General features: G+C 38.4%; 1 protein-coding gene across 1 annotated transcript in view; it reads left to right on the forward strand.

The window, feature by feature from the left end:
* The window catches only part of tmem117 (transmembrane protein 117), a 50,409-nt gene that overhangs the window by 16,806 nt on the left and 21,103 nt on the right, over positions 1–12,500 (forward strand). Inside the window, exon 3 of the mRNA XM_060886935.1 lies at positions 2,595–2,727. Within this exon, the coding sequence (XP_060742918.1) occupies positions 2,595–2,727 (133 nt within the window). The remainder of the gene's footprint in view (positions 1–2,594; positions 2,728–12,500) is intronic.

Genomic DNA, 12,500 nt, shown 5'->3' on the forward strand with positions numbered 1-12,500 from the left:
GAAACAGGAAGGAAGGTCACACACTGTCACATATCGATTAGGAAATTAGATCTATTGACAGATGAGTTCACAGTATTTTGTTTGGGTTTTTGAGCCAGATGTTATAAGAAATATCCGTCACACCGTCGACTCAGCACTGAGGGTTCATGAGTAATTTAAGACGGACCGCGACCAAGCTGGTTTCTCAGAGCCTCGGACACTTTGACAGCGATCCCATTTTGTTCCCAGTGTTGGAAAAGTAATAATCAAGAACAAGTGAAGTTAAAGTGCTTTTATCATTTGTGTTTTCATTATTAAAGAAATATCTCTCATAATATCGGAGACCGTTCTTATTTTTATTCCATGTAATTAGGTTTCTAGCTGTGCCGCTGTAATTTAATCCTGACTGCTTGATTCTTTTTATTGCTTAGCTGGCTGGTTCTACATTCAGATGCTACACTAAAAGTAATATGTAGTTTTATGAGGATTTATTAGGAATTTTTTTTCTGCTTGCACAAAAAAAAAAACGGTGTGTTTGTCTTCACGATTGCGCATCCAGCATCCAGTTAATCATGCATCTAAAACATATCTAAGACCGAAGCCTCTGTAATGCATTTTTAATGTCGGTGATTAAACATTTTAATTGTAAAAAGTAATTGTGTACGAAGCCGTTACGAGTAAACATCAGAGGTGGGAGTAAGTCACACGTGCAAGTCACAAGCAAGTCTCAAGTCATGAATGTCAAGTTGAGTCTTTTTTTTTTTTAATATTTGTCAAGCAAGTCTCAAGTCTCAAATTTGCGACTAAGTCTGACTCGAGTCAAGTCGAGTCCCCCATCTCTGAGTCATTTAACTGAAGTCCGAGTCAAGTCTCAAGTCATGAATGTCAAGTCAAAGTCAAGTCGAGTCTTTTTTAATATTTGTCAAGCAAGTCTCAAGTCTCAAATTTGCGGCTTGAGTCTGACTCGAGTCAAGTCGATTCCCCCATCTCGGAGTCATTTAACTGAAGTCCGAGTCAAGTCTCGAGTCATGAACGTCAAGTCAGTCAAGTGGAGTCTTTTTTTAATATTTGTCAAGCAAGTCTCAAGTCTCAAATTTGCGACTTAAGTCTGACTCGAGTCATGTCATATGACTCGAGTCCCCCATCTCTGGTAAACATTTGAAATAGATTTATTAGAGTGTAAATAAAATTGATTTCTATGAACTATCTTCAATGAATGCAGTGCCTTTTTTCCTTATATTTCTTATTTCATATTTTATCTTGCACAAAACAGGCATTCATTACGTTCTAACATCTAGAATTGGTGATAAAATACATATTTTAACATACTACATTATTGCCATACCATGCATTGGAATTGCTCGACATACAGAAGCTCAATAATACGACGTACACCTCTAGGGGTCACTAACTGACTGCATGCTGTCCAGAAAGCTCTTTCTTTGTAAGATATTAAGAGTCCCAGCTGCTGTAGAGGACTCTATCACAACTCTGTTTACAGAAATTTAAGCAGAAACGATCCTTAAACGTTGAAAGGAATGATAGGAAACGTTAATCTAGAGTTAGAAAATGCGCTAAAAGGACAAAAAGGAAGTGAGTTTTGTATCACTTCAGTATGCCTACAAGATGTGTTTGACGTGACACACGGCTAAATACGGTGACACATACTCAGAATTCGTTCTCTGCATTTAACCCATCCAAAGTGCACACACACACAGTGAACACACACACACAGTGAACACACACACACATAGTGAACACACACACACAGCAGTGAACACACACACACCGTGAACACACACATAGAGCAGTGGGCAGCCATTTATGCTGCGGCACCCGGGGAGCAGTTGGGGGGATTCGGTGCCTTGCTCAAGGGCACCTCAGTCGTGGTATTGCTGACCTGAGACTCGAACCCACAACCTTCAGGTTACGAGTCAGACTCTCTAACCATTAGGCCACGACTGCCCGAGATTCACGAGATGCTGTGTTTGTTCTCCTTGTGTTGGTGCATTACAAATCTAATTTAGTAACACTATACTAAGAGTATTAGAAATGTGATTTATTCGTTATTCTGTGCCCAGTAAGTGTTTCCTTTTTAACGCTCGCTCCGAGCTTAAAGCAAGATCCGACATAACGGTACGGTTTAAACTCAATTTCCTTGAAACACCGATGCAGAGGAGAAACAGAAGGACATGATTAGACATTCAGAGCAGACACTTTGTTATCTGAATCAATCTCATATTCTCAGAGAGGGAGTGTGTGCAAGAGAGAGTTATCCTGCCATGATTTGATTTTTTTTGGTAATAATTTGATTCCCAAGGGAAGAGAAAAGAGAAAGCTTTACAGGTTTTGTGTGTGTGTGTGTGTGAGAACAATCTCTGTGATCATATAAAGTCAACATGAAACCCAAACTGTAGATAAGAATCAGAAAAATGCCCCACAGACTAGCAAGACATTTCTATGATCTAAAACCCATTGTACTGCCAGATGAATTATTTTAAAAGTGAACTTGAAATGTCGGACTTGCTTTTGAATGAACTTTAAAGCTCTTTATTATCGATGAAGGTATGAAGGTAAATGTTTGCACTTAGAACAGGCTCTTCTCTGTGTACTAGGTCGGTTCCTACGACTGAAGATGTTTCGTGAGGACCATGGCTCCTGGATGACCATGTTCTTTAGCACTATCCTTTTCCTCTTCATCTTCTCTCACATCTACAACCTCTTCCTCCTCATGACTGAAGGCATGAGGTAAGACCATGGTTAGCTTTGTTTTGTATCTCTCCAACCATGTGCCCTTGTTTTCTGTTGTCTCAGAGTACATATGTGTGTATCGGACAACAAAGTCAGGTCCATTTAATTCCATTTATGTTTATATGTCACCCATATAATGCCAATCATAGGCTAATAACTGTCTCATGCTTTGAGCTTTACTCAACAACTAACCGACTAAATTTGATCAGAAACGAATGAGTAGATTGTTGCTCAGATGCTAATTAACTAATATTATTTATTAGAATATCAGCTAATGTTCTTACTTTTTATATGTTCTTTACGCAGAAGCTAATCAGCTAATGTTCTTACTCAGGAGCTAATATTCGTTTATATATTTACATGTATGGCATGTGCCAGGTTCCCTTATCCAGAGCAACATGCACAAGTGCTTTGACGTCTATTTATGCTAATATTCTTTACTAAAAGGTTACTCAACTAATATTCTTTACTTAGAAGCTAATTAGCTAATGTTCTTAAAATAGAAGTTAATCAGCTAATATTCTTTACTTAGAAGCTAATTAGCTAATGTTCTTAAAATAGAAGTTAATCAGCTAATATTCTTTACTTAGAAGATAATTTGCATTTTTTTTACAAAGCTAATATTCTTTACTCAGAGGTTAATTAGCTAATATTCTTTACTTAGAAGCTAATTAGCTAATATTCTTTACTTAGAAGCTAATCAGCTAATATTCTTTACTTAGACGTTACTCAACTAATATTCTTTACTCAGAAGCTAATTAGCTAATGTTCTTAAAATAGAAGCTAATCTGCTAATATTCTTTACTCAGAAGCTAATTAGCTAATGTTCTTAAAGTAGAAGCTAATCTGCTAATATTCTTTACTCAGAAGCTAATTAGCTTTTTTTTTACATTGAAGCTAATATTCTTTACTCAGAAGCTAATTAGCTAATATTCTTTACTTAGAAGCTAATTAGCTAATATTCTTTACTTAGAAGTTTCTCAACTAATATTCTTTACTCAGAAGCTAATTAGCTAATGTTCTTAAAATAGAAGCTATTCTGCTAATATTCTTTACTCAGAAGCTAATCAGCTAATATTCTTTACTCAGAAGCTAATCAGCTAATATTCTTTACTTAGAAGCTAATCAGCTAATATTCTTTACTCAGAAGCTAATTAGCATTTTTTTTTTACAAAGAAGCTAATATTCTTTACTCAGAGGATAATTAGCTAATATTCTTTTCTCAGAAGCTAATCAGCTAATATTCTTTACTCAGAAGCTAATCAGCTAATATTCTTTACTTAGACGTTACTCAACTAATATTCTTTACTCAGAAGCTAATTAGCTTTTTTTTTTACATTGAAGCTAATATTCTTTACTCAGACGTTAATTAGCATTATTGTTTTTTTTTTACAAAGAAGCTAATATTATTTACTCAGACGCTAATTAGCATTATTGTTTTTTTTTTTACAAAGAAGCTAATATTCTTTACTTAGAAGCTAATTAGCTAATATTCTTTACTTAGAAGTTACTCAACTAATATTCTTTACTCAGAAGCTAATTAGCTAATGTTCTTAAAATAGAAGCTATTCTGCTAATATTCTTTACTCAGAAGCTAATCAGCTAATATTCTTTACTCAGAAGCTAATCAGCTAATATTCTTTACTTAGAAGCTAATCAGCTAATATTCTTTACTTAGAAGCTAATTAGCTAATATTCTTTACTCAGAAGCTAATCAGCTAATATTCTTTACTCAGAAGTTAATTAGCATTTTTTTTTTTTACAAAGAAGCTAATATTCTTTACTCAGAGGATAATTAGCTAATATTATTTTCTCAGAAGCTAATCAGCTAATATTCTTTACTTAGAAGCTAATTAGCTAATATTCTTTACTCAGAAGCTAATGAGTTAATATTCTTTACTAATTAGCATTTTTTTTTTACATAGAAGCTAATATTCTTTACTCAGAGGTTAATTAGCTTTTGTGTAACACAATACAAATTCTTCTTGATTTAATTATTTAAGCTGCCATTCCATCTCATTTTCCACGTGTTATTAATGTCTGCGGCCATGATTTTGAGACGGTGGGGATTTTTTTTTACAGGCTTGTCACCTCTTAAACAGGGTATTCATTACATCCTTTAAATATTGTAGCAGCCATTTTGACTCTATATCATGAAGCAAGATAAATGTCCACTTCTGGTCTGCCTTTGTGCCTGAGCCACGGTTTCACACCGAAGCGGCTCAGAAACGACGAGCGACTCGACGATTGAGTGTGTTTGTGTGAACACAATGACCACAATCCATCACACCAAGGTTACTCAGCTGACAGAAAACACACCAGTCATTAACGTGCACATGGCCTGATGTCTGTCACGTTGTTGTTTCTCAACATTAAAACATACTCCATACCTCGTGGTGACATGGCTTGTAAAATACCTGGCTGTGTAAATGAAATAAAAGCTTATAATAAAAATAACCCAACATTTTAAACCGTTACAGATTTTTATAGAAATGACTTTTTAAGAAAACATGTCTCTGATTTGAAAGGCCATGTTTTCAGGCTGTATTTGGGTCATTTGGTATGAATAGCCGAGGTCATTCTGGTACGACTGACTAATTTCTCACACACTCTAAGCCATGACAGTGACATCCATCATGTCTGTTTGATCTGATTGGCCGAGAGAGAGACAGGAAACTGCATATTATCAGTCAATAAGGAATTGATCTGTGAATGCAGAATGAAATGCAGGAGTAACAATCCACAGTGTTATTTTTTATCAATCTTACTGCTGTCTTGTGTTCATTTTTTCAGAACAGATGCTCATATCTCTTCGCAGTATCATTTTTTTTATTGTACAACACTTTAATTGAATTTGGACAAACAACTGTTACGTTCCAGGTTCTCTCTGGTAGGTCATTCGGCACACATGGCTGCCGATGGGTGGTGCTATACTACAGCAGGTGAATATATCACACACAGTGATTGTCTCCTCCATCGCAGAGCTCTTTCTCTTCTCTTCTCTTCTCTTCTCTTCTCTTCTCTTCTCTTCTCTTCTCTTCTCTCCTCCATCGCAGAGCTCTTTCTCTTCTCTTCTCTTCTCTTCTCTCCTCCATCGCAGAGCTCTTTCTCTTCTCTTCTCCATCGCAGAGCTCTTTCTCTTCTGAACTCTTTCCTCTCCTCTCCTCTCCTCTCTGTTACATTCCATTCCTCTCCTCTCCTCTCCTCTATACTCCTCTTCTATTCTCTTCTCTTCTCTTTTCTCCTCTCCTCTCCTCTATTCTCCTCTTCTTTTCTCTTCTCTTCTCCATCGCAGAGCTCTTTCTCTTCTGAACTCTCTTCTCTTCTCTTCTCTTCTCTTCTCTTCTCTTCTCTTCTCTTCTCTCCTCTTCTCTCTGTTCTGTTCCTCTCCTCTCCTCTATTCTCCTCTTTTATTTTCTACTCTTCTCTTCTCCATCGCAGAGCTCTTTCTCTTCTGAACTCTCTACTCTTCTCTTCTCTTCTCTTCTCTTCTCTCCTCTTCTCTCTGTTCTGTTCCTCTCCTCTATTCTCCTCTTTTATTTTCTACTCTTCTCTTCTCCATCGCAGAGCTCTTTCTCTTCTGAACTCTCCTCTCTTCTCTCCTCTCCTCTCCTCTCCTCTTCTCTCTGTTCTGTTCCTCTCCTCTCCTCTATTCTCCTCTTTTCTTCACTTCTCCATCGCAGAGCTCTTTCTCTTCTGAACTCTCCCCTCCCCTCTCCTCTCCTCTCCTCTCCTCTCTTGCAGGTTCTTTCTCTTCTGAGCTCTTAACCATATTTTCTTTTCTGAAACTCTTCTTTTACCCTTTTCTTACTTTTGAGCTCATCCTGTCAGGCACTCGGCAAGGAATTGTTTTGCTCTGTCATGAGAAATGAATGTTTACAAATGTGTAGACAACAGACATGTGGGAAGCTCAGCATGCTTTCTACAGGAGACCTGCTGCAAACACGCCACCACACAGCTACTGCTGAGAGAGAGAGAGAGAGAGAGAGAGAGAGAGAGAGAGAACGAGAGAGAAAATGAGAGAGAGAGAGAATTTTTTATTCAATTACCTTTAATACCATGCTTTCCCGTTACTAAAATAGGCCTTCTGTATTTTTGTGGAAACATATCGAGGTCGAGTCAGACTAAATATTATAAAAGCAATTATTTCTTTAATTAATACTTCATTTTAATTTCCTTCCATTACAGTAATTACTCTTGTAAACATGATGTTAGCATGAGTTCCCTGATCTTACAGCTGCTTTAGATCTTGTCACCTCCTTGGAATATTCGAGATACATAACGTAAGTAACGATCAAGTCCGACGCGACAACCTTTCACTCCTGGGAGACTCCTGATAGAGAGAATATAAATTGTTAATTTACTCCAAGTGTATAATATAAAGTCAAGCAGCTCTATGTGCTTTGGAAAGATCTTCAGTTTAATCATCAGGGTTATTATTCCTTTATTTGATTTCTTTTTAAAAGCCATAATCATCAGATTGAATGTGTGTTAGTGACAAAACTGTAATGCTCGCACGACACACCGTCTCCTCACCTTTAAACGCTTTTATGCGACGTGTAAAAATGTTATCTGTGTCTGACGGTAGCATTGAGAAGAACCCCAGAGCTCAAAGCTGGAGTGTTAGCAAAAGATTTTTCACTGTTTATTTTGTGGACGCAAACATCACATTTCATCCCAGATTACGGCTACACGAAGTCTCCCCTCCCTGCGATTTAACCGCCTGCTTATTTTCCATACGCTGTATTAATGAATATAATTAGCTTGTCATACTTTTGAGGTAAATTACATTAGTTGCAGCTTTTTATCCTGATTGGACTTCCTGGCAAGCAAAACATGGGACTGGGCAAACGCTGGAGTTTTCATTTTCCCTGTAGGCTCTCTAATGAAATTATAATTGATCCACCGCTGTATGTATCAGTGCAATAACAAAAAGGCTGTCAATCAACACCTCTGAAAATGATTGTGTTCGTTTTTTTCTCCTCTTGTAATCAGGTAGCAAGTAGGGAACAAATTTAATGGGAAAAGCCTGCAACTTATTGGAGGTTTTCAGAAATATGGCAGCATACACAATTTAAAAAGGGGTTTCTTGGGGTTCTGTTCTCGGCCAATAGAATCTTTTCCCAAAACGTGGATATATGTAGAGAGTTAAGTTTGTGTGTGTGTGTAGATAGATAGATAGATAGATAGATAGATAGATAGATAGATAGATAGATAGTGTATAGTTTTATTTACTAGTACGAAGCATTACTTTTAATAATTGTAATATATTTCATGTCAAACAAAATATTATACACACACACACACACACACACACATCATGTAAGTTATATATAACCTACCTACCGCCAGATGCTTCCTGTACTTTTATATACCTTTCCTGTTACACCTGGTATTTAGGTAGACATTTGTTTCATAGTTAATCGTCATTGTTTACTGTCTTCTGTCGTGTCCTTATGTATGTCTGTCCATTTATGTATTACTTTAAGTATCTCTGTGTCTGAGGTTTTTGTATACTCTTACTTTAAGCTATCTTGTCTCTCTCTCTCTCTCTCTCTCTCTCTCTCTCTCTCTCTCTCTCTCTCTGTCTCTCTCTCTCTCTCTTTCCTTCTCTCTCTCCATCTTCCTGTCACACCTTTCTTTTGTGTGAATGGTAGGGCTGTCTGTCTCACCTGCTGTCTTTCTCCTCAGACAGCATCTGTTGCCTCTCATCTCATCTCATTGATATTCTTTTATTCTCTGTGACCTTCCAGCCCGCGGGGGTGAGGGGGAGGAATATTCAGCACGCACCCCTCAACCACCAGCGCTGAAATCAAATCTCAACCGAAAATGCGTCCTAATGCTTTCTCTTATACTGAATAAATCATATTACTGTCACACATAAGACTGCACTATAAATGTGCATGAGCTTGGAGTTTTCTGTTTAAAACCACTTTAAAAAGCGCAATTTTAATAAGATTGTCGTGAAAGAATAGTCAAGTCAACCATTTGGTGCCACAGCGTTAAGGTATTAGCATCAGCTGAAGATTAAACCGGTCTGATTGAACATAATGAAACATCAGTGGTGAGTGTTAGCTGGGGGTCACGTTAAGGGGATCACAGAGAAATGGAGTTTCAACACCTTTCCTTCATGTGAATGACGAGTGGAGCTGGACTCAAATCAGATGAAAATGACAATTATAGGACAGCGTAGCGGCGATTATGCCGATGTGATATACTGTCAGTTAACACTGGTTTATATACAAATGCTTTTATTTTATTTTAAAACTGTAATGTCCTGAAAAGGGCCATTAGTCAAGACCATTGTTAGCTGCTGTGTCTCTCTGTACTGAACTGAAAATGAAGCTTTTAAACAGTTCTATATATTTTTTTACATATGGTTTAGTATATTTTGACATAAACGCAAAAAATTACATTGGTGTTTCTATCAGAGTTCTTATTAGGTTATTACGTTTGTGAAATGATTGAAATACAGTTAAAGGTGGGGTCTCCGTTGTTTGAAAGCCAATGTTGACATTTGAAATCACCAAAACAAACACGCCCCTAACCCAAATGGGTCCCACCCCTGTATCGATAGCTCCGCCCACACGTACATACGTAACCCAGGCAACTAACGGAAAGAAACGTGTCTTTATCATAGCTGAAGTGAAGAACAATACGATTGCAGATAAACAAACAAGCAAAAATGACACACAAGCATAATCATGTAAAGGACAAAGGCATATATTAGTTCTGTGTAACAAAACAAAACCAACGTTACTCACCTATCGAGAAGGAAAAAAGCGCCTCGGCGTCCCATCGCAGGCCTTCCTGCTCCTTCAGTTCTCTCCAGCGCTGGAAAGCTGATCCTATATTAACACGTCCTACTTCTTACCTTATCGTAAGTCTTTCTTCTCTTTCTTTCTTTGTTTTTATCCTCCATGTCAATGTTAAAACCGCTTTCTTCTAATGTCACACATGCGCACTGAACACTCTCTCCGACACATATTGACAAGACACGCCCCTTTCTGCTCATTGGCTACACGTTAGTTTTGTTTTTGTTTTGTTTGGCGGCCCAACGCAGTTTTCTGAAGCATTTCTCAAACAACGGAGACCCCACCTTTAACAAAACGATATACTGTTTTTTTTTTATCATTTTTTTTATCCTGGAATACTTGAACTAGCACTTTTTCCCTTGTTTGTTATGTTTACGTTAAAAAAAAAAACCCTGAACAGTTTTAGGTTGATTGTCTGCTACGTGTGTAACTTATTGAACCGGTGTTAATGTGTTCATCAATAGAGACTTTAAAGCACTTTTGTACGTCACTCTGGATACGAAAGTCTGCCAAACGCTGTAAATGTGAACGTTTATAGATTTTGTTTAAAAAAAAAAAAATCGAAGGACAACCAAAAACCTAAAATTCACAACACTAAAACGGATTAAAAAACCCGTTATAAATAATATTCGTTGATGCTGTAAGAGTGACATCACGAGTGTGAATGAAATATTTTACATTCTCCACATGGTGAAATCTTATGCCTTGCACGTAGATAATGTTACAGTCTTTAGTTCCTAGTCTGACTAATAGCAGAATTACTGATATGAACACGTCTTGCTGTGCTCAGGCTGTCACACAGCGCAACTTATTAACTCGTTCTGATTTGAGTCGGCGTCTGAACGAACACCATCACGGGACGTTAACCTGCACTCTGTGGCTCATTCTGTCTCTGTCCATTTGCTTGTTCAGTGAGACTGTCATATCAGGAAAAGCCAAGGATAGAGAACTCGGTAGTTGCTGCTCATGGAGTAAAGCTTCCGGGAAAGAGTTAAGGCACAAGAGGAGCCTCTCTCCTCATCCCCATCTTAAGGCATCCATTATGGGCATAAATCATTTGCTAATTAAGCAGTGTTATTTAATTAAGAACGCCCAGCGCGTGGAGATCTCATTAATCACGCCCGATTTAGAGCCGTGGCACTTCTGTGCCTGGTGGAGAGAGAGGGGGATCTGCATAGACCCAATGACACATCTACAGAGAGAGAGAGAGAGAATAAGGAGGGAGATGTTGAATGAGAAGGGTCTGAGTGATGTAGAGAAGGAGATGATAAGGAGAGGGATGATGGAAGATGAACAAAAAGAGCCAGCACGTGCATAAGAGAGAGTGATGACCGGAGGAGAAACAGAAAAAAAAAAACGTTTTTTTCTTTCTTTCTAACACCCATTTTTCTCAGCTATAGAAGCGAGTACAAGGTAATGCTCTAGAATCCACAGCTACATTAGTCAGAATCACAGCGCTGGTTGACTCCTGTTGTCACCAACACATGAGCCACTTGCACAGATCCAACAAAACTCATTAGTGCTCGTATTCTGGGCTTCAAAAGACCACCAAGTCCAGTTCACAATCACTCATTCAGAAAGATAAAGAAAGAGAGTGAGAGAGATAAACCATGTTTTGTCTGCAGTTTATCTCTCCACCATGCAGGGGCAGATAGGGGCAGGACGGGTCAAATCGAACAAGGTCGCCGGTGGCCTGAAGCGCTGAGCTTAATACGTCTTGACCTACAAAATCTCAAACTCCATCTGGTGATGTTTATATTGTTCCCGCTCCCGATCCCAATGGGCTAAAAGAGGCCAGTGTTATATAAACGGTGTAAAACTACAGTATATTCTTTAAAGCATCGATATAGAAATAACGTAAATGGACACCAAAAGGACATTTGGAATGGTACTGATTCACTTCAATGAATCGAATAAACTTTTAATTACATCTCTGGCCTCAGCTGATGGCAAGGCACTGTGTGTTATTGTCAGGTTGTGGAAAGACTCGTGTAACACAAATACGATGCTAGATGTGATACGAAAGCAGCTCGTGTTCTCCGAGTGTGACTGAACTGGGACCCAGATTCACTTCTCAGGACTACTTCTCCACACAAAACAATAACACCGGCACTAAGTAGGCCAGTGGGCAGGAGGAGGTGTGGCACAGGAGGAGCACTTGTTACCGTGACAACCAGGGTGGGTCTCATGGGAATAGCAGATATACATACAGCTAGAGCTATACATCAAGAATGTCAGATCGAATCTGGGTGAAAACGTGTGTGTGTGTGTGTGTGTGTGTGTGTGTGTGTGTGTGTGTGTGTGTGTGTGTGTGTGTGTGTGTGCAAGAAAGTAAGTAAGGAAACGACACGACCAGGGTCCACAGGATCCTGAATTACAACCCAATATTCCCTTCATAGTATGGTTTTAACAGGACGGGTTATTATAAATTACACAGTTTCAGCTCTGTTAGCTGTCGGTTTATATGTTAAAGATTTCCCATAAAACTCTGCATGACGCTTCTAAATACTGCACTCTCTCCAAATGCCTCTGAGGAAGAGAAAAAAAAACCCTCGTGTTAATTTATTTTTTTATTTGAGTTTGAGTATTTAGTGACTAATTGCTTATCTTAAATGGTGTTAAATGCATCTCAGCGCAGCGGATGATTGGAATCATAAATCCAGCAGGTGCCTGTGATGATGAGATATTGATATTCACACTAGGTTCATATGAACCAACTCTGACTCGTCCCTTTATTATTACATTCATTATGCAGTCGAGTACTTTATGCTAGAATTCCGCGCTTCTCTAAAAATCTTTAAGGAGCGCCGGAGTGCCGACGAGGGCTTCGGAGAATTTCTAAAGTGAGATGGTCTTGTGTTGGTGGAAAATATTGTCGAATGACGAAGCGGTGGATGCCACAGGGCTTCTATGTTTCGGTGGAACATACAGTAGAAGAACCTCGAGATACCACCT

The sequence above is a fragment of the Tachysurus vachellii genome, chromosome 14, assembly GCF_030014155.1.
Source record: "Tachysurus vachellii isolate PV-2020 chromosome 14, HZAU_Pvac_v1, whole genome shotgun sequence".
NCBI classification, from domain to species: Eukaryota; Metazoa; Chordata; class Actinopteri; order Siluriformes; family Bagridae; genus Tachysurus; species Tachysurus vachellii.